The following is a 23,345-nucleotide window of genomic DNA, read 5'->3' as shown; positions in this document are numbered from 1 at the left end:
TCCAGCTGTATCTTCACCTGCGGGTGTCGCTGTTGGACAGTGTTACTTTCTAGAAACGAGTAACTTTTACACTTTGTAATGTCACATTTTTTCATATTTGCGTTTTTTTATTTTTGCAATCTTTTGATTATTATTGATTAAAACAATCTTCAAACAACATTAGAGCGAGTAGATGATGGCAGATTATCCTTTTTAGGAGAACTATGCCTATGGTTCATGTAGATTATGTTGTTTCACTTTCAAACATAAATGCTTACCACATTAGAGGATGGTTTAAAATTATGACCATTTTAGAAAAGCTTTAAATATGATACTTTTGTACCCCTGAATTTAGACATGGTTCTAAACCAAGGCCAGGAAGAGCACTGAACTAGTCTTATTCCTGTGTAAAAGGACACAATTAAGCCATATACATTTCAGCATCAATACTCTTCCTGCACAATGAGACATGGATATATCATCAGCTGCAAAGAATAAATTTAACCTCCACTAGATAATGTAAATGTGATTATAACTAAATGCCAATTCTTAAGCCTTCTCCGACCTTGAGTCGGTGAAATATCACACCAATCACGCAGTGAATTAAAGCGTGCACAGACCATGATCAGCCCAGTTTCATTAGCAAAGGATAACTCCGCTCTAAATAGACATTCGCCTCTCACTCTAAATATCATTGGTTTAGGATGACCTATACTGTAGCTGTGAAGGAAACAGTGTCCAGGGGCCCGGCCACCTCCTTATCAGCACCCTCCATCCTCTCTTAAAAGAGCCTTCTGCTGGTAAACAGGGCATCTGTATCGCCTCACCTGCTCAATTCAAATACCAAACCCTTTTCCTCTCCTCATTTCGGCATCTCTTCCCAGGGTTTTAGTGTGACAGTCTTTTGCACACTGCAGGTCTTGTTTTGACTTCTTGTGACAAAGCACTGAAACATGCTGTCAGAGTGATGGGATGGCTGCATTCAGCCCCTTTCTTTTGTCAAGATTTACAGAAAGAACTCTTAGATTGAGGCCATGGGAGGGGGGGGAAGAAAAAGTCATTCTTTGTAGGGTGACCTTAAAATCTATCATCATCATCATCATCATCGCCGCTCTGCAACTGGAGCGGGTTGTTTTTAGTCACAGCTTTAATACTGGACCAACTGCTTGATATGTTTGGAATTTTTCAATTAAAGTTCTTATCGCAAAATCAGAGCTCAATGAGAGTATTAAATCGCTCAGTGAAGGACGTTTATTTCTATACGTTATTTTTTTTTGATGAATAAATACACACAAGTATACATCACAAGCAAAAAATATATCATGCATTCATTCAAGCCTTCTGTTTGAACTTCATTTAGCCTGTAGCTGCCATGTTGTTTTCTTCACCTTCCCATGAGACCGAGGCCATCACTTCCTCTCTCTGAGAAAGCACTTTCATTTGTGGACTGTATAATCTCACACAACCTGGAAGTCTGTTCACAGTTATTTTAACATCCTGATCATATGTGTTAGTATTTGCAGAGCGTTTCTGTATTTGGTTGTGTTGCGAGTATTTGCACTAAGTGTTGTCAAATTGATTAAGTTGTTTTCTCAAATTTTTATTTTTCTATTTTCATGGGTTTCAATTGCAGTGAGCTGAGGTCTCTCAGCCACCGTACCTATCCAACGTTAAAAAGAGCAATGTAAAAAAAAATTATTCCCCCCCCCCCCCCCCGGGGAGATAACAAAAGACATTCAGTAATTTAACAACCCAATCCATGCTATTCCAACTCAATCTCTCCTCTCTCAAAGTGCTTTGCTGATTGACAGCTCTGCGATGGCACCCTGCGATGAAGACCTGAAGGAAGACTCCAGCATAAGCCAATAATTTAACACATGACCTCAACACGCATGTGGTTTACTTGATGATCGAACTAGTTGGTAGTTAAATGAGCTTTGTGAATGCGAAGCAAGATCCTGATTCCCAAGATGTCATGCTCCATAAGCACATCCTGCACACTGCCCTCCAGCCCAGGAAAACAGGCCACACGCTCAAATACACAAACTGACAATTACAGGGGAACAAAGGAGCCATGGAAACTTAAAGGAGAAGGGAAAGACAGCCCTGACACACAATCTTCAAGACAACAACAACCTTCAGTTCTTCTCTCACTTTTCCATTACAATGAATGGAAACACAATAAAAGGAAACGATCAATCTGAGCTCCTGCTGTCTATGACAGACAACAGATTCAAGCTGCTCACCTGTGGGCTGAGAGGGGAAAGCTACTATATTTTAGGAAATATTCCTGCACTTCAGATGTACATTTTCTGCATCTTCCCTTTCAAGTTATCACTTAAAGCCTAAGCTACTAAAAATGTACAATACATGCTGGAAACCTGAACTGTTAACAGATCTATAGACAGAGTGCTGAAGATGTCTGTCAAATAACAGAATTATTTAAAAAAAGAAACTGCACAACCTACAGCTTCTGCTATGATCTCTATACACACTCGTTCATTGTCTGTACAATGTCTGTTAATGTTTATTAATGTCTCGCAAAAAAGGCTATTTATTATTTTATTACAAATATTAGGTCAATTTTAGCATTATTAACACTATTTTATTCACGTTGTGTGTGTGTGCATGGTGCTTAGGTAATATTGCAAGCAAAATGAGTAATTTAAACAGGAAGCAATTGCTATTCTGATCAATAAAAACACGCGCAGAGATATAGGCTTAAATGAATCAAAGTGCACACTTAGCCTATCACTTCTCAAAGATCAAGGACAATGTCATGTCTTGACTGACTATAGATTGCACATATTGATTAATTAATAGCAGAAAAAAACGCTTCTGATGAGTAGGCTATGGGAATAGAACTCATATAAACTCAAACTCAAGGTTTCATATAGCTCTGACACATTGCTCAAGGAGAAGCATGATTAGAATTGCATTGTTATATTCCACAACACACGTGACAAACTTGACATCATAAAATTTTTCCAGTGTCTGACTCTGAAAACGGTGCGAAACCCTAATAAATCGTGTAAGCAAGCAAGCGCGTGGAACTCTCCATTCACAAAATCACGTAAGTTATAGCCTAACATCTACATGTAGGCAAACACACCCACCCAGTCGCAACTACAGCAGTAAACACACACGTTACAACCGCTTCAGAAACATATATGAAGCCGACTGCAATGTGATCAAGTTCACAGTCAATCTCGCTGACCAAGTGACCCAGTACCGGGAGGTTCCCGGAGAGAAATCACACACTTACCGACAAAAGCGAACAGGAGTATTCCGAGTGAGCAAGGAGCCTGACGGCACCGTCCGGAAGCCATTTAATCACATTGAAAATTAGACGAGATGCAGAAAAAAAAATAAAAAAAATAAAGAAGGTGAGGAAAGAGCGAAGACAAGGATGGGAAAGCAGTAACCAGCTCCTCTAGATCCAAACTACAGCCGGTGGCTCCAACATACTTGCGCCATTTTACACATCTTTCTAGGAATGTGTCAGCAGCATCTCGCGCTCTCTCCTCCTCGCGACCAGAACACAAGCACGCGCGCGCGCACGCACGCAAGCTCGCTCTCTCTCTCTCTCGCGAACAAAAGACACTCTTTCCAGAGAGCTGGACGAAGGGTAGGATAGCCAGGCCTACCTATCGTCGGGTTGTGTGCAGGACAGAACTAATTATCTTATATAAAATATATTTTATAATAAAGAGGTCATAGCTGAAAGACGTTCAGGCACGAACTCCAATAGACAGAAAAAAATCAATAGCACTGATTAAGTGAGGTGGTTAATCCTAGGCTGAGGATGGATGATGGTACTAATACTAATAATAATAATAAGAAGAACAATAATAGCCTAATAATTTAAGTTATAATTTTTTATTACATTATTGGACATTTTTGAATGAAGTAGGCCTATATAGGCTAAATGGCTAATCATCATCGTCATAATCGTTTTAGCCTAATCCTTTATCGTAAAGAAAGATAAAGAAAATATTACCGGTGCTGATGTTTACAAAAATATTATTATGTAGACATTTTGTTATAAATAATATTTCGCTTTACTTAAAACTTGAAATTTCAGGCATTTTCGCATAGGGTAACTGCGATGAAAGAGTGCCATCTATTGGCTGTTCAATAAATAATGAACATGGTTGCTTGATCTAAACCAGTATTGCCCATATTGCCCAATCCTTTCTTTTAGGCCTACCGCCTCAGGGCCACCAGTAGGCTATGATTCAAACACCACTACATTGACACCAAACCAGAAATGTCTTGCTTTGTCTCATATTAGGTAGCCAATATTATTTTGTGTTATTGTTAATATTATTAAAGTAATTTTAAGCTCAAAACAATTGATAGGGCCTGGCTGCGCATGGCATGGAAAAAAAGATGTGCCCACACAAATTTACGAAACTTGCACATTTCTGTGGTTTCTGTGTGATTGTAGGCCAAATCAATGGGTTACAGATCTCACAAAAGAATAGCAATTTTAGATAAATTTGTTTAACTTTATTTGTATGGTCCATTTAACACATTCTGTTTACTAGTGTTAGTAGAGTATTAGTGACTGGTAGGGTTAAAATTAGTGGACATGTAGTGGAAAAATTACTTATAGTCAGTATAATGTTTGTTGGGGGACCATCACAATAAAGAGTAAGCAGACAGTCTACTAATGAGAGTTAGTGGAAGTTGTAAAGTTAGCCTATGTCTAGTCAACAGAACGTTTAAAGGGGACCATCAAAATAAAGTATTACCGATACATTTCCTGGTAAAATGTGTATTTGGAAATAAGCCACTGCAACTCTTATGACTTTAGAAGTAAATACTATAGGATCCTTGTGAAGATGCATAATTCTAACTGAAAATGTATGTGGTAGCCTATATCTTATTGCTTTGAAAATAATAAAAATGGGACACATTATTTTTAGTATTAAGATGTTTATTTACATATCACAAGTTTGCAGAGACTTAGATGCTGCAAACCTCACGAACAGAGACAGCGACAGAGGAAGAACACAAACATTATATTATCATATTGTCCTCCACTGCACCCATCTATCTGGCACCAAACTCCATCCTTCACAGCTCATGTATATGATATAATTGAGTATTCATTTGATAATTCAATTATTCATAGGGCACATTTGTTCGAGTTAAAAAGATTAGATCCAATCTAGTGAATAAATTGAAGTTTTTTAAATATATATATATATTGTGACTGAAAGTCTGATGTCACAGCAAAGGAAACAAGATCTACAGATCATAGGGCTTGTGTAACATTTCTGTGTGAGTTAAACAGTATTACCCATATCCCCAGAAACAGAAGCCAACTAAGTCAATGAACGCTTCTTCAATCTCTTCAAACTGTGCCGTAACCCCTTTACGATCTCTAGATTTGATTTTACAAAGAAGGCCATGAGAACATACAAACAGACAGCAGACATACACATGCTGTAATCTCACTGGGATAGTGTAGTTGTGTGTGTGCTGAGACTGATGTTTTGTCTCTCACATTTACCGACAGACGTCAGAGACCATACTGCTGCTGGTGTTACACTAATGTGTCCACAGTGTGCTGATAATTTCAGAAAAGCACAGGTCTGCTGGTTGGGGAGAAAAGTACAACAAACTAAAAAAATGGATGAATTCTCACATCACCAGAATAAAAAGGTCACCACGAAGCACCAAAGAGAAAACAGCCATTAGAATACACAATTTCTTTAGAAAAATGTCTGTGCATCAGTGTTACTATTTGTTGTTGCTTTCCCCCCGTCATTAAAGCCTTTATTTTACAGGATGACAGGTGAAGTTTACATACTTCAATGCACATTTGCCGTTGCATTCCTCTGGGGGTTTTAATGCAAAGACAGGGCACCTGAGCAATAAACACTGATTATACGCAGTGTAAAAATGGCCCACATGCAACCTTGTGTCTGTTTTCAGAGGTATGGCTTGACAGGGGAACCTTCTGCTCATCTGATTTCTCATTTCAAGCATTTTGCTATCCAAAATCCCAGACTTTTCCAGATAAACACAAATGACAACCATTCCTTTGCTTAATATAGTGGAGCAGAAGCCAGCCTGAAGCTTCAAAATGAGGTAAAATGAGACCATCAACTCATCCAGTTTAAGAAAACACTGCTGCAAAACACGTGTGATCCAAACGACCGAATCCTTTACACATGTAACTATGTGCGTGTAGAAGGTATATCCGTGATTAAAATAACAAGCAGCAAATGAGGTATCTGAATTAGAACTTATCCTGAAGGGCTGCTGAAAAATAACATGCATATCTGAGAGTGACAAGACATCTGCTGACCCTGGCGAAACCACAATTTCCTTATTTTTAGACAAAACAACAAATTCATTTCCCCCACACATTCCCAATGCCGTTGGTGGGATGTGCTAACACTATAATCTGATGTATAAGACTCAGAAGCAAAGCTAAGACTGTCAGTTTGACAACACTAACATATCAGGAAAAAAAAAAGTGTGTGGCAATGTAATCGTTTATGAAAATCGAAATGACCCTTTTTTGCAGTTTAAAGGGATCATTCACCCAATTGTTTTTAAATTTGTCTACCATTTAGCACACAGAAGAAGATATTTTGAACTACGTATGGGGACTTTTGTCCATACAAAGAAAATCAAGTGGGTCCAATGTTGTTCAGAATATCTTCTTTTGAGAGAGGTGAGTAAATGATGACAGAATTGTCATTTTTGGGTAATTTATTCTTTTAGCACAGAACTGACAGGAAGCATATTTAACAAATACATTATAATCTCAGTAAAATCATCGACTAAAGCTCCAGATCAAGTTGTTGTTGACTGTTGGCTGGCCACTGCACATCTAGAATTGAGAAAACTGACGGTATACGAGATGCTTACTGTATGTTGTTAAAAAAGCGGCCAGAGTAATTCAGACATTCATCATCTTCATTTCCTACATGATCAGCCCTGAGTTTGGCCTGCTGTACATACAAAAACTGGAATGTTTAAAAGACCATCTTAAAAGGAACCTAGTCTTGATCTAGCACCAAAGCACTATTCAGTGAAATTATTGAATTAGGAGTAAAATCAAATGACAGAGACTGACTAGACCGAAATGTCATTGACATTATGGGCAGTCCTGTCAATGACCTGAAGAAAGCAAGAGTTTGATGTTTCTCTTCCAATATAACAGCTTTAACATAAAAGACTACTTTAAATAAACATTAAAACTGCATAAAAGGGAAGCGCAATAGATACAGATCCTGCTCTCAGCGGCAATGCATGATTTTGCATGGAGGACAAAGTTTATTTACAGTTCCAGATGAACCCTAAATGGTGACAGATGCGTGGCCAAAAGACAAAGAATAAGGTACGGGACAAGACCTGCCTGAGAGATGGAGGCTATTTCCTAGTTTGGCTGAAAATGTTCTTCTCAGACTCCCTGTGTAGAAGTTCCTGAGAAAAAGAGATGACTGGCATGTCAACAGGTAGATCTTATGGACACAAACCTTGAGGTCTTGAGTTAAGCCATGTGTTTAGCTTCCCATTTGTTTTTATATCCCTTACTCGAAGGGTATATTGCAAAACTGTTGTGATGATTGAGTTATTTTTCTCCCATATCACAGGTCTACACAAGCGAATGACCACATGCTTGCACACAGGCTAATAAGCAGAGACGAAAGTTTCAGTAACCGTTACACAAGAACACAGACACAGAGTGAGAAGGGCAGTAGATTCTGCTATTATCCAAAGGCTATGAATCAGACGGCTTAAATACCGCACATAAGAAGTCGCCCTCTTAACTACACTCATAAAATCACACCGAAAAAATAATACAATCCTGTAAAGAAATGAGGTAGTGCTGTTGACTGAGAAAAACTTGGAGCATGAATCAGTGTGATCAGTCTTTACAAGTACACTCAAGAGTTGAAATGATGCAAAATGTACATGAGTCTTCTTTTTGTATTGTTTTCCTTCATTTTTGTCATGTTTGTCTACATGTTTTTAATACAGCAATCATGTATATACAAATGCACCTTGAATTTGAGACTCCTGAGACGCTACGCTCCAGTCAGGGAATGTGGGTTTTTATTTGTATTGTATTCAGGTTTGTGTTTGCATGCATTTATGTGAAGATGTACCTTTGATCTGACCAAGTTAAAGGGACAGTTTACCCAAAAATGAAAATTCCAGACCTGTATTTCTTTCTGACTTTCTTCCCTCTGCAGAAAACAAAAGATATTTTAAAGACGTTTTTGTCCATGCACAGGTTCGGAACGACATGAGGGTGAGTAAATGACGAAATTTTCATTGATGGGTGCAAAATCCCTTTCAACTCGCATAGACGGTTACGCAATATCCACGTAGAACTGAAGAAGGTGCTATTTTTCCTGTAATAACCATTTCGAAATCACAGATCTATGTGTTTGTGTGTGGCAACCCTGAGACAGCGGGAGGTGGTACTTTGTGGCAGGGTAATCTTCTCTGACAAAATGGGTCTCCACCCACTGGCACTGATCTCGGATCGATCCGTGACATCTGTCCCGTGAATGAGTTCTGTTTCCATATGCAGGGCTGATTTCAGGATCCTTCGACTTCACCTCAGAGTAAAAACACTCTGACCTCACGTGTGCATGTAAACATATAAACCAATTCAGCACATTCCATACATGCACACAAAGAGGAATTAAAGTGTGCCACTGATATGCCTTAAAATGCATATCCATGGATACTAGTGCTAAAAAAATATTCTATATGTACATACATATAAAATAATGGAACCAAAAGGTTGCAATAAAACAGCCGAGAGAGGAGGCAAGCGTGGCTATGAGAAAATATCAATTTCTCCAGCAGGAAGGTGCCACTCATTGGTCTCCACTGTTGTCCTTCTCTGTCCCAGAACTTTAGGAACACCATTTATTACACTTCTCTTCCCTCCAGCTTAGGGGTACACATAGTTATGCGCCCCTGAGGTAGAATGGACAAGGCCAGAACTGGCGAAGGATGAGGGGGAAGTGGGGAGACCTGGTGAGGACAGAACCTTTCCTGTGGGGCACAGTCTGTGGGTCCCGTTCTCCAGGGTCTCTGCCTTTGACCGAAGGGGTTTGGACGAGTGGAAGCCATTAGTAAGCCCCACTCCTTGGTTTTTGGCACCACCCACTGTCGGCTGGCTAATCTCACTCTCAAATGGTCCATTGTGATTGGACAGTACTTCAGAGATGTGAGTGCTGGGGGTTGGAGATGGAGATTGGTTCTCAATGTTGTCCTCGCTGTGAGCACAAGGTGGATGAGGGGTTGATGGAGTTGCCTGGTCTCCAGGAGAAGGGTGCAGGGAAGATGGAGACTCGAGACAGAGCTCCATGTCGCTTTGTGGACCCTGGTCAGCTGTTGATGACAGCTGTGAATGCACGATGACTTCAGCCTCCACCTGGTTCTTGCTGAGGGAATACAGCCTCTCCACATGCCCGCTCTGCAAATACAGCAACAATGCTAAAATCAGTAAAAAAAAAACAGCTGCTTAATATTTTTGTGAAAACCGTTATCATTTTTTTTAGGATTCTTTGATGAATAGAAAGTTCAAAAGAACAGCATTTGTTTAAAATGGAAATCTTAAAAATGTCACTTTTGATCAATTTAATGCATCCTTGCTGAATTAAAGCATTTATTTCATTAAAAAAAATCTTACTGACCACAAACATTTGAACAGTAATGTATCTAAAATTGTTTATATAAAAATTTGTGTGCTATCTTTAAATTGTCTATTTATCTTATACATTTTATTTATTAATTTCTTACGTTTTTTTTCAGTTTCTTACACCATGAATGCCACCTATTCGAGACACCATGACAATTTGAATATAGTTCTAATTTTATACAGTACTTCAATAATTAATTGCACTAAATTGATGTGTTAAAATGACAGGGCTATAATAAACATTGAATTATGGGGTGGAAATTGCACATTGTGGGTATGCAAGGTGGAACACCACAAAGTGAAATGTTAATGAGTTTGTACACAACACTACTTGACAGTAGTAAGACAGCGTTATTTCACAACAAAAACAGAATTTTAGAAATGTCAACAGGGAAAAAAAACAATAACATGAGGAGGAAAGCTGGACAAAGGTGTAAATTCCTGCTGCCTATATCTGAGGATCTTTGAGAAGGGACGGTAATTGGTAAAAAGGCATGCAGACTTCAGCTTTCCATTTCAGGTGTCACATACTAATTAGCTGTGTGTCTTCCCTACTGTCTGCTTAATGGTAATTACTTCTCTGTACATTTCCTGCTGCATGAGGCACAATCTATCAGCCCCCTCCCCCATCACACACATTCATAAATGCAGAAGGATAATGTGCATGTCATAAGATAAAGATCCAAAGACCTGTTATGCGACTTTTGTATTTCTATACTGCCTGCCTTTAACACACACACACACACACACACACACACACACACACACACACACACACACACACACACACACACACACACACACACACACACACACACACACACACACACACACACACACACACACACACACACACACACACACACACACACACACACACACACACACACACACACACACACACACACACACACACACACACACACACACACACACACACACACACACACACACACACACACACACACACACACACACACACACGACTGGCTCACCTTACTGTTCTCCGACGGTGGTCCCTCTAGAGCACCATTGATGAGAGCCGAAGAATCCTCAGTTATAGTATCTCTGTACCTAGTGATCCTATTGGCCCAATTCCGACTAACGGATCCGTTCCAGGCTGACTGAGTTTGGAGCAGAAAGAAGAAACTGAAAGACTGAATATACTTGAAAGATGAAAACATTCTCCTGGATCAACACCTTATGTTGGGTTTGGAAGATTCCTATCAAAGAAACGCAGTCCTATCCCAACCATAAGCCAAACCTAAATCTCATTAGGCGATATGAACCTTCTTCCAAGACCAACAAGAATGTTGCTCCAGGACCACGTCCTACTTGGAAAAATGGTTCCATAGTACACTGTAATGTTGTACAGTAGGTGTCGGCACAGTTAACTACACTATATCACCATGTTGGCAATGCTCACCTTGGATTCTGAAAGGCCATCATCAGTCCCTGCTACATTACCCATTAGACTCTGTTCCTCACTGGGCTCTGTGAGGGGTCTGTTGGGGTCTTGTGCACTAGAGGGCATGAGGGTTTCCAGCTCATGGCAGTCACTGCAGTCAGGCGCAGCAGCAGGCACTGGACGGGCACCCTTCCTGTACTGAGGACTCAAAGAACTCGAGTCAAGTCCACCAGAGACATCCCTAACAATGGCAGAGAGAAAGATCATTAAAAATCACTAAATGTCTTTATTTATAAAGCTTAACTGAATGCTAGTGATTTATACGTCTATAAGACCTCAGCAAATTAATGCATGTCCTGAGGCATTTCTCTTGCCGTGTAACAAGTGGTAACACCGAAGATATCCAAAAGTACATACAAAATTATCTGAAACAGTTCATAAAAATATATATAACATAATAGACATGCATATAATGTCAGCTGTTACATAATGCTTTCAAGGTTTCCACATTTTTACAAACAATTAAAAAGCCCTTCCTCGTTACTTTTTAAAGAGATCTACTCTGTAGCACCATAGACTCGGAAATACATCATCATTTTACAAAGAGTACATTTAAGGGGGGGAATTTGTTTATAGAATACTGTTCAACAATTGGTAGCACTTTACAGTAAGGTTTCATTTGTTAAAATGAGTTAATGTATTAACTAACATAAACTAAAATTGAGAAATACATTTGTTACAGTATTGTAATGTTAGTTAACAAAAATACAGTTGTCCATTGTTAGTTCATGTTAGTTTAAAGTGCATTAACTAATGTTAACAAATACAAATCGTGATTTTAATAATGTATTAGTAAATGTTGAAATTAACATTAACAAAGATTAGGCTAATAAATGCTGTAGAAGTGCAGCTCATTAACTAATTAAACCCAAAAGATATCCAAAAGTTTTATGGGCTCAGTACACTTGCACTCACACTAGCCAGTTTGAACCGTGCCCGAGTGCGTTTGACCACCAAAGCGCGGTTCGTTTGACTAGTGTGAGTGCTACGAACCGTGCCCTCACCCGAGCGCTGTCTGCTCTCTCTCTCTCGCGCATATTAATCAAAATCAATTAATACGATGGTGTCGAGGAAAAAAAAACTCCAGTGATTAAATGTTTTCTGTGTTGACAAATCTTGTGCGATATCCTAAACTGTCGAATTCATTGCTGTTTTTTTCTGTTTACATTTCATGGTGTGACACTTCATTATGCACCATAATGACGTCACGTAAGCGTGCTCCGGCACGAATGCTGAAACCCTATGTGAGTGCAGGCCAGAGGGGGAGTGGGGAGGGGGGACAATCGTACTCGGGCCCGGTTCATGACAACCGTGCCTAGTGTGAGTAACTAACTGATCAAAAGTGACTTAAAAAGTTAAAAAAAATCTGTGTCAAACAATACTGTTCTTTTGAACTTCTGAAAAATTGATATCACGGTTTCTACACAAATATTAGACAGTTTTCAACATTGATATTAATAAGAAATGTTTATTGAGCACCAAATCAGCACATGAGCGAAACATGAAACAGAGTGCAAAAACCAACTATACCAGACGAATGAAGAGTGCACAAGGAGGGACTTAAATACACAATGGTGATGAACTAATAACAAACAGCTGTCTTACTTAGTGTCCATGGAAACTAACGAATGGCGGGAAACTACAACAAAGGAAACTGGAGATAAACTAAAGTAAAAACTAAAAGTCCATGAAAGTGAAAGTAATAGAACATAATTGTGACGTAAGATTTATAATAACAACATCAATAAAATAAGTAAGCAAATACATCTTGATTGTTAATGTTTTGAACAGTTTTTATATGGGAATTCATCAAATGTGAAACTGCTTGGTTGGTGTGGCGAGCAGGACGAGGTCGAGGGCCGTGGGAGGACGGCACGTGGCCGGTGGCGTGATTACTGATGAGCAACACTAGCGCGACGCACCGGTCTCGTATCCGTCACGGAGGAGCGGAAGCATAAAAGTGGGAGCGACGACAGTGGAGATGGAGAGAGGAACAGGCCTGTCGCAGGTGTCGCTCATCAGTAATCACACCACCGGCCTCATGCCATCCTGCCATGGCCCTCGACCTCTTCCTGCTCGCCACAGTTGGTTTATAACATTGTGGAATGATAATAGTGTATGTTTGTCAAACAAGGGACAGTGTATGTCTAACTGCTACTTTGAAATTGACTTTAAAAATCAAACATTTCTTATTTCTTTTTAAAGACATACACAATGTTCCTTATTTTCAGAAATGTAACCTGCCCTTTTTCTCCTTCCATATACATTTACATGGTGAATATTAAAGAACCAGTCATTTTCTCTAAAGAGCTTGGTCTCAATTTCACAGCTGGAGGTACCATTCTAAACCCCCAACCAACAGTCTGATGAGTGCAAATTAACCCAGACTCACACAGCTTGTCAAATCTGCCACTATTAATGTCAGTGTATACTTATGTGAAAAATATACATTGAAATGTAAAGGTCACACATGTATAATGGAGACACAGTGCCCTATTCAGACTCTGTTAACCAATAATAATGACCACAAATCTCAGAAGAAGGTGAGATGAGTTTGGTTCTCTCATTCTTTAAATGCAAAGGCCCAGCAGACTCAATCTGCCTCTGTGGCTGTTCATTAAACCAGCAGAGCTCTGATAGAGCAAGAGCAATCAGCCATGACTCTCTGTCATTCAGCTCTCAATACTCCACATCTGCCACATCTGCTTCAGACACACACACGCTTGCACACACACTGTGTGATTGAGTGTTGTTATTCACCCATGTCTCATTCTAGTTTAAAGTAACATCCAAAAGGTCCTTTAAATTTTCCGAATTTGAATATCATTTGAGGAGGCTTTTCGCTGCAGCTCGTTTGTCATTAAAAGCGTTTAGGGGAAAACAGATTTGTGCCTAAGCTCTGATTGTTGCAGTATTGTTCTTTGTTTATGGGGTAGTTCACCTAATTTTTTTTATAAAGGCACCGTTTCAGTGTTTTTTAGTCCATACAATGAAAGTAAGTGGGCCCTAATGCTGTGATGAACCGTGATATTTTATAACACTTTATTTATATACTATTACAGTATTTATTATTTTTTAAATATTTTTCATTTTAATTTTAGTTCAAGTTTCAATAATTTTGTTATGTGCTTTTTAGGGCTGTGACAATATATCGTTTCACAATATATATTGTGTATAGTTCACCCAAAATGAAAATTACTATGTGAGAATTTGTTTTAAGTTTACAGAGTTTTAGTGTCAGTACTATATTAAACTACTATATAATGTTGAATATAATGTATAATAATGCAATGGGGGGAATATTTGTGGGTCCTGATAATGCCAAATGTCTGATGTTACAATAAAAAGTGGCCTACATTATTTGGAATATATCTAGTCAGTTACAGAGTGCAAGCATATTCATCTAAAATAATTCTGTATTTTCAGCTTCAGATATTTATGTCCTGTGCATTGGGTTACCAGCACCAAGTCACCCGGTTAAAGTTTTCCCATATGTCTTGGAGTATCGCAAAAATATCGTATCGTGAGTTCAGTATCGTGATATGTATCATATCGTGACATGAGGGTATCATTACCCACAGTGCTTTTGTCATTTTTTATATTTCTACACAGCTTAATTTTTTGGTGTGTAATTTATCCAAACTCATTTAAGTTATTTATCAAGGCGATCTTTCTAATTGTTTTTCTAAATAAGTTTTTCATTTAATATACTGTATATCATTTATTTTATTTCAGCTCTATTTAAATGGCCAAATCCTTTTTAGTTAACAATTACAACACTGGCCCAGTGTTGTTTCAAACACCACTGACTTTCATTGTATGACAAATACATACAATATATTTTTTTGTTTGCAGAAAAAAGATTTAGAATGACGTGGGTAAATATATAATTTTTTAACTTTGGGTGAACAATTTATAATCAACAGAGCTATCTAAACCGAGCTATCTCCACAACACTTGTAGATCTTATAGAGTTTGGAGAGGTGCGTACCGTGTTTTTCCGTTGCGGAAACTGACACACATGCAGAACAGGATGCAGAGCAGACCAAGACACACTCCAACTATGATACCAGTCACAGCATGGATATCCAGCTCTGGAGGAACGTGATAGAGCAAAAGGGAGGGGGGGGGGGGGGGGGGGGGGTACAGAGTAAGAGAAAGGCAAGAAGTTAAAAAAAGAGAATGCATGATAGAAGTGTAGAAATCATTCATCAAGCAATTGTACATAATAAAACCTCGTAGTAATTCAATACAAACCATACTTAAGTATAACAATGAAATATTAATTATAACACAATTGTATTATATTAATTATAATAAGTCATTATAGGACTGGTGTATGCAAGTCTTTGTGAATTTCTGTGGCCAACTCCCCACAGACGGTGTGTGTATATGAGGCTGGACTGAATCACTTCACACTCCCTGTGGGAGTGCTATTAATTGAGTGTCAGTGATGGGCAGAGGCAGATGGCGGTGCCACCCCCCCCCCCCCATCCCCCCACCCACCACACACACACACACACACACACACACACACACACTTTCAGAGAAACGTAACTGCCATTATAAACAAGGGGTTTACATTGCCAAAGCAATAGCAAATATGAAATGCACATAATGACACATACGCACAAATCAGATATTTTCAGGTTCATGTCTTTCGTCCCAAAAGCTTCCATTTTCTGATAGTAAATGTTCACATATAAGCCAAGTGTTTAAAGCCATTCTGTAGCTCAAAGACTACTGCGAGGTCATGGGTTTGATTCAGATAAAACGTATACTCTGAATACAGTGTAAGATACATGTGTTGTATAAAAGCATCAACCAAAGGCACAGGGGCAAATGTATAATGTAAAGATTCAGAGGTTTCAACAAGTGGTTATGACAGAATGATTCATTTATATTTCCACTGAAAATCTTTGTGGCAGTTTGCAAAATGGCTCACTCTCTCTAGTTTGCTCTCTAAAGTTCTATTTACACACAAAAAAAATTGTGTAAGAAAAAAACAATAATCAAAACAATGACTTGTGTACACTACTGTTCCAAATATATTTTTTAAAGCATTTATGCTCACACCAACGCTGTATTTATTTGATAAAAAATATAGTGAAAACTGAAATATTATGACAATTTAAAATGTAGCTCATGAAAGGGTTTCATCGGATCAATAAATAAGATAAATAAATTAAACTAGCCGACATAATGTTACAATACTGGTTATTGATCTGTTTCTACAAAGTATTAACTAAAACAAAATGGTGATCACAGAAATGCAATATAAACCTTGAAAAACAACCTTAACATTTATACACTCACTAAATATTGTGAAAACAGTTTTATAAAACATGCACACCATATTTCTTTGGTGGAGTGTAGACATCCTTCACAGGTGAATATGGTCCCACCCCCATTTCAGTGCAGGCCCCCATCTTAAAATAATAACGAGTCCCGCTCATCAGGCCCTGGACTTCTGCATTGGTGACAGAACCTGAGGGAAGAGATTGAGACAGAGAGAGATTTATAAGAGAGCCAATAACAATTCTCATATGAAGTACAACACCATGTGCTTGTGTGTGTGTGTGTGTGTGTGTGTGTGTGTGTGTGTGTGTGTGTGTGTGTGTGTGTGTGTGTGTGTGTGTGTGTGTGTGTGTGTGTGTGTGTGTGTGTGTGTGTGTGTGTACCATCATGTGTGAGGTTTATCCACAGGTGATCTGGATGGCTGATGTTGCCAGTGTAGAAGATCCAGTAGGTCAAAATGACTCCATTTGGCTCCAGTGGAGGGTGCCAGCTAACCAGAACAGAGAATGAGTCCAGTGCACTCAACTGCATATCCACAGGAGGAGAGGAGGGTCCTACGATGAAAACACACCTTTAAACCTGACTCACAAAACACCAAACAAATTTAAATAAAGAACCATAATAATTAGAAATGTTGATTATTATCATCTCCCAATCATTTTAAATTTGAATTAGACACAATATTCAAAATGCACATGCATATATATATATAACCCCATTTAGCCAATATTTCAGACTACTCATACTATGAGTATTTACCATAGTATTCACATGGTATGTCAAAGTACAGTACTTTTCAAGAATACCATGGGACTATTAAGGTGTTTTGGGCACTTTTTTGAAGTGTACTCTGAATGCACTAATTTAACAATAAGAAACAAGATTTTCAGAAAATAACTTGCATTTCAGTTAGTACAGCTTCAGAAGACATACAGTATTCACACAAGTCACATGGAGTACTTCAATGGTGCTTTTTTTTATATATTTTTTTAGGTTGACTAAAATAACTATCCACTTTGATTATATGGAAAAGAGCAGCTTCCTAAGTTTGACCTCATTTTGCGTTCCACATTAAAAAATAGGTTTTGAATGACGTGAGCAAGTGTAAACAATGGTATAAGTAAACTATCTTGTGTGCTAGCTGCTAATGCTACATAAATATCACACACAAAAATGCATTCTTTTCTCTGGTAGAAAAAGTGTTTTCTAAGAAAAGCACATTTAAATGTTTGTGATGTTATAACTGTCACACATAGCATTACAGTCTGTGACTTTTAAGGAGATATTGTGAGTATAATTTCAGGGGGTTTTTTTATGAGGGAAAGGTCTCTTTTGAAGAGCCCCCTCAAGAGTAGATAAAGCTTCTCCCAGTTAGTCTGACACTAAATCGCTGTAGCAACGAGCTCCTCCCTGCCATCACTTGGCTAGACTGACTGACAAGCTGAAAGACTCTTGGCCAACAAGAGGGGCAATTCCATCTGGGCTTTTAATTAAAGCCAATTATCTCCTTACGCCTCTCCCTATTAATCCCCTAACTGTTAACCTAACACAAACACACCGACTCACAATGACCCACACAATCACAGTATACTAACAGATATGCATTCATTCATTCATCACATCCTACAAAAAAAAATACAGACACTCACACTTGTATACACACTATAATTAAAGCTCTCACTCACGCACGAACAGACACATGACAGTGTGAACTCTGCCAGATTCACTAGAAATAAAACTCATGTGTGAAAAGCTTATTTTGGGGGAAATTTTGTGAAATATTCAATATATAATCTTCATATTCTAAAAGGGCTGTACTCACTGTCTGGAAGTGTGTATTCTTCCACTGTGCTGCTGAAGGGGCCACTCATATCAACCCCGTTAGACTGCACAGCGATTTCGTAGCTAGTGAAGGGCTTCAGTGATCCCAGTAAAATCTCCTTAGAAGAGCTGAAAGACAGTGAAGAAAAATACAGAGGACTGGTTAACCAATAAAGTATTTTTTTTAATAGTCAATGCTGCTATTTAGAGAGAAGTGTGGCTGATATAATGTCTCACACACAACCATTCAAAAGTTTGAGTACAGAAAGACCATTTTCTCACCCACATAATCTGACTATACATAAATATTTTTGTGTATATGCATGGTACACCTGGTATAGTATGAGACCAGCGATGCATTGCGTATTCCTGCGGGGCTGCAGCGTATTGTGTAGTTGATGATTCGCACATTGCTAAAGTGCGGTTTCTCCCAGCGGAGCCAGATAGAGGTGGAACTGTTCGCACGAGCTCTGACGCTGATGGGCGGCAATGGTGGGTGAGAGATTGTTGTCCGCACTAAGAAAATGATACACACACACAAATGTACTCAGATTTGAATCTACATGACGGGTAGATATGATTTTATCTATCATTGTCTTCTCATCATAACCAAACGCACCGTGTGTGAGCTTCTCTGTTCTGCCCTTCCATACAGCAGGATAACCCTCAGTCTGTTTATTAAACGCCCAAACCTTCACCTCGTACAGTCGATCAGGAACTGAAACAACACAATCACAAATTGTCATATTGTAAAGCATATTGCATACTTTGCATTCATGCAGGTTAGACCTGTGTTATTTTAGTATTATTGATATACTATTATAGTTCTTATGAATATTTTAAATTAGTTTTTACTGTAATATTTTTCATTTTCATTTTAGTTTTAGTTTTGTAATTTTGTTGTTTCGACATGTCTGTATAATTTTTTTTATTAATTTTCAGTTATTTTTAGTTTTAGGATCAGAAATGTTGCTTTAGAAACCAGCTGAAATAAAATAAGTTTATGTTTTTATTTATTTTATTTCATGCAACAAAAATGTCCTCATGGTTTTAGTTTCAATTCACTTTACAAGTTTGATAACTGCTGATAGTGACAGAAAATCAGTACCATAAACAGTCCCAGCATTTGGAAAATATGCACAGCTTTGTAAAAAAGTGTCTATTATATAATATTCAATGATATTTTTATGTGAGAGTATAGCATATTTGTGAATAAAGTTACCGCTCAACTCTCACCCAGGCCTGTGACCTCATGGTGTTTAACTCTCTTCCTCAGTTTGATCTGCTGAATCCTTTCATTGATCACAGGCTTCTCCTCATTGGTCAGCTCCTCTCCATCCACCTCCCACCAGGAAAGCTTGTAGCCTGTGATCTGAGTGTGATTGGGTGGTGGCTGCCATGTGACATGGAGGGAAAGCATTTTGGCTCTCACTTTGAGCTCAGTGGGAGCAAAGAGCACTGGGAAAACAGCAGAGGGAGTTAGTGAGAACAGCGGTGTGTATTTTGTGTGCACACTAGCAGGGCAAGTGGCACCTCCAGGACATTCTTTATGGGGGACACTGAAATTGCAAACAAATTAAACTTGTGTTTTAAACAACCAAAAAGAAGCCTACAAGCTTATCCCACTGCCACAATTTGTTTTCTCATTTTAGCTTTAAGAAGGGCCAATAGGGAAACAAAACTTAGGGAAAATCAAATAATTCTGGTTAAATATAATTTACATGGTCTAATTTTGTGAGACAAAATGAAGACAATATCGGTTTATGACTTCAAAATGGCTATGGATGGAACAGAAGATACACAGATTCATCACACCAGATTTTATGCTAATAATTTATCATTACATCTCTGTCATTCAAAAGTTTGAGGTCAGGATGATTTTTTTAAAATATATATATATATATTCAGCAAAGATACATTAAAGTGACAGTAAAGACATTTATAATGTTACAAACATTTATATCTTAAATAAATGCTGTTCTTTTGAACTTTATATTAATCCTTAAAAATTTAGCATGTTTTCCACAAAAATATTAAGCAGCACAACTGTGATTATACAACACTGATAATAATAATAAGAAATGTTTTTGAGCACCAAATCATCATATTATAATGATTTCTGAAGAATCGTGTGACAATTTAGACTTGAGTAATGATGTTGAAAATTCAGCTTTGACATCACAGGAATAAATTACACTTTAAATATATATAAAAAAATAAAAGTTATTTAAATTTGTAATCATATTTCACAATGTATGTATTTTTGTATTTTGCTGTATTTCTGATCAGAAGAAAAAAAATTGCCATTAGCCTTGGTGAGCATAAGCCGAACCTAAACCTTGAACAGTAGTGTATGTAAAACCTTGTACTTGACTATAGATTTGAACATTGTACCAGCCAACACACAAGATCTAAACTGCACACAAAACAATTGCTAGGGAAAAAAAGCATGTGGTGACACATCAAGTTCAAAATATTCCAATCATGAACACTAATTAAAGTGTTTGGCCCATGTCTGATAAGACATGTAGACATTAAATTCACTATTTAGTCTTAAGGTAACCAAAAATGTATACATCTTGGTGACTGTGAGACTAATGTTGTTTTAGGGGGATCCATGGCCCACCGGTCACCCCTTGGAGGCGCCACTGCGTACAAGATTAACCATGAGTTAGTTGAACCTGGTATATGTGCATATAGTGCATTTTTATGTTTACTCACCCTGAGTAAGGTTTGGTGTGTGATGCGAGGCCCACTCAGAAGGCTGACTGAACCCGGCTCGTGTTCCCGCCGCAATCCGGAGCTGGTACGTTTGATTTGGTTTCAGATCCCTTAGAGTCACCTGTGTCTCATTCCCACCCACTTCCACAGAATATATGCGATCCACTGCAGGGCACACACACGAACATGTGCCAGAAAATAAGTATTCCAGTGGAAATAATTTCTGCAGCTGGCTGATAAAGAGGCATGAACAATGGATGTCTGAATTGACTTTGGTTCTATCTCTCATTCTGTGTCACAGGCCATCAGACCGAATCTGTCTTTTGTTCCACCTTTATTACTGTTCATTAAGCATCCAGAGCTCTAATAGAGCAGAAGCAATCAGCCATGCCTTTATTATTCAGCTCAAAATACCCCAGATATGCATGCTGCCCTCCTAGTGACTGCAGATAAATGCACAAAACTACAGATTCAGCAGCCAACATGAATTTATCAACATGTGTCAAGGCAAAACCTCCTACACCCCCCCTCATAGATCTTAACACTATGTAACCAACTGTATCATATTTGATACACAAATTTCTACTCACTCTACATGATTTCAACATGATCAAAGCTTTGCTCGAAAAGCATGCAGTACACAATCTACTACATGCCTTCTGAAGTGAAGGCACTTACTAGATTGAAGCTACTAGGTTTCCTTGATCCATACATTTTTTGTTGTTGTTGAAAAATCATGTTAAAATGTGAATATCAAATGATAAATCAAGCTTTTGAGGAACATTTACTCTATTTGTACTGTATCTCTCAAACATCATTGTATTTTTACAATGCATATAAATATCAGTTGTCATCATTGTATTGCATTGAATTGCATTGCATTGCATAATATGTTTTGACATATTAAAGCTCTGTAGTTTTAGTTGTGGGGGTCAAAACATATTATGCAATGCAATGCAATACAATGATGACAACTGATATTATACGCATTTTATGCAAGTAGTCTGCAAGCTATCAGAATATCATCTTCCTTTTTAGCCATATAAATCAAATTGCATATTTTTGTACAGTTTGGGCCCCTAAGGAGGGAAAAAAACACCTCAGTTTTGTTCAGAACATGAGCTCTATATTCTCCCATATCATACTATATGAGCCATAAAAGCCTGATGTATCAAATATGATACACAAAAAACCCCCGCAAACTTTTTAGATAAAAAACAAACAAACATTTTGTCGAAAGGTTAACCGTTCCAGGGTTAACGCCGCAGGGGTTAGTACGTGGCTCTGTCTTACCCTGCTCCAGCGCTCTGTAGTCAATGCGGTAGCGTGTGATGGCTCCACGGCTCAGCTGTGAGGAGAGGGGCAGCCACATGACTCTCATGTCAGTGGGAGATGTGCTCAGCAGGGACAGCTGCGGTGAAGCGCTGGGAACTGCAGAGAACAAAAAGCAAATACAGATTTACAAAACAGTAGTTGTCTCAATTGACAAACTATACACCATGCAGAACTACTATGCACTACAGCGTCTAGTGTATGAATTTTATATGGTTATTTTGTCATCCAGCATCGGAGTCTAATAGCCCCTCCCCTCCTATTGTAACACTGAACATTTTCAATAAAGCATTTTCTGTAAAGCTGCATTGAAACAATACGAGTTGTGAAAAGCACTATACAAATACACTCAAATGAAAATTTCACTATGTAAGGAAGGCTGCAACAGTGCATGACGTTTCCAGAATTCCACACTTAGAAGTGCAATTCTTGTTGGAATTTTCAGTGTGAACATAGTACTCTATTTATAGTAGACTATTATAGTAGACTATTTATACTACAAAATGGCAAAGAATAGTGCATAAGTTGCAAAAAAAAAAAATCATACTTTTTGTTGATTAGTCACAATGTTAATGGTCAACTCTAGCACATTGCATACAGCATTATGCATTGTATGTAGAAGTTAAATGTGGTAGTAAGTTGTAATTCCATGCATGCAGAAAATGTGCATATTATGCAAAGTATAGACCTTATGTAGCCCCGCCCCTTTTCAGCGCTGCGCTCGTTGTCTTTTGTCTTCTGGTCTGTATTTTCACAGCGATCTTGCGTATTTATGAACGTTTTAAAATCTTTCCAGTCTACTGACATTTGTTAAGACATCTGCTTTAAACATTACAATCCTCATGATAACTTTCGTTAACTTTACATTAAAGGTACAATATGTAAGAATTTTGTAATAAAATATCCAAAAATCACTTGCACAGTGTGATATATTTCCTGCAGTTGTGTACTTACAATATCCCAAAAGTCTCCAAATATTTTGTATTTCAGAGAAATTCCAATTTTAAATAATGGCCCGTCCCGGAAAAAAAATGTCGC

At 38.2% G+C, this 23,345-nt stretch overlaps 2 protein-coding genes across 4 annotated transcripts in view; both read right to left on the bottom strand.

Moving 5' to 3' along the window:
• The window catches only part of igdcc3 (immunoglobulin superfamily, DCC subclass, member 3), a 64,136-nt gene extending 60,498 nt beyond the window's left edge, over positions 1-3,638 (bottom strand). The window contains exon 1 of the mRNA XM_079604773.1: positions 3,245-3,638. Within this exon, the coding sequence (XP_079460899.1) occupies positions 3,245-3,308 (64 nt within the window). The 5' untranslated portion in view covers positions 3,309-3,638. The remainder of the gene's footprint in view (positions 1-3,244) is intronic.
• Positions 3,639-4,908: 1,270 nt separating this feature from the next.
• igdcc4 (immunoglobulin superfamily, DCC subclass, member 4) overlaps positions 4,909-23,345 on the bottom strand; it is a 70,506-nt gene continuing 52,069 nt past the window's right edge. For all 3 annotated transcript variants that reach the window (XM_079590207.1, XM_079590208.1, XM_079590209.1), the window contains 12 exons: positions 22,269-22,406; positions 20,976-21,140; positions 19,491-19,712; positions 18,874-18,972; positions 18,587-18,770; positions 18,256-18,383; positions 16,817-16,987; positions 16,489-16,623; positions 15,127-15,229; positions 11,094-11,316; positions 10,663-10,791; positions 4,909-9,442 (listed from right to left, as the gene is read on the bottom strand). In XM_079590207.1, coding sequence (XP_079446333.1) covers positions 8,915-9,442; positions 10,663-10,791; positions 11,094-11,316; positions 15,127-15,229; positions 16,489-16,623; positions 16,817-16,987; positions 18,256-18,383; positions 18,587-18,770; positions 18,874-18,972; positions 19,491-19,712; positions 20,976-21,140; positions 22,269-22,406 — 2,225 coding nt within the window. In that variant the 3' untranslated portion in view covers positions 4,909-8,914. The remainder of the gene's footprint in view (positions 9,443-10,662; positions 10,792-11,093; positions 11,317-15,126; positions 15,230-16,488; positions 16,624-16,816; positions 16,988-18,255; positions 18,384-18,586; positions 18,771-18,873; positions 18,973-19,490; positions 19,713-20,975; positions 21,141-22,268; positions 22,407-23,345) is intronic.

Source organism: Phoxinus phoxinus (assembly GCF_949152265.1).
Source record: "Phoxinus phoxinus genome assembly, chromosome: 2".
Lineage (NCBI taxonomy): Eukaryota > Metazoa > Chordata > Actinopteri > Cypriniformes > Leuciscidae > Phoxinus > Phoxinus phoxinus.
This window is presented reverse-complemented; position numbering and strand designations above follow the sequence as displayed.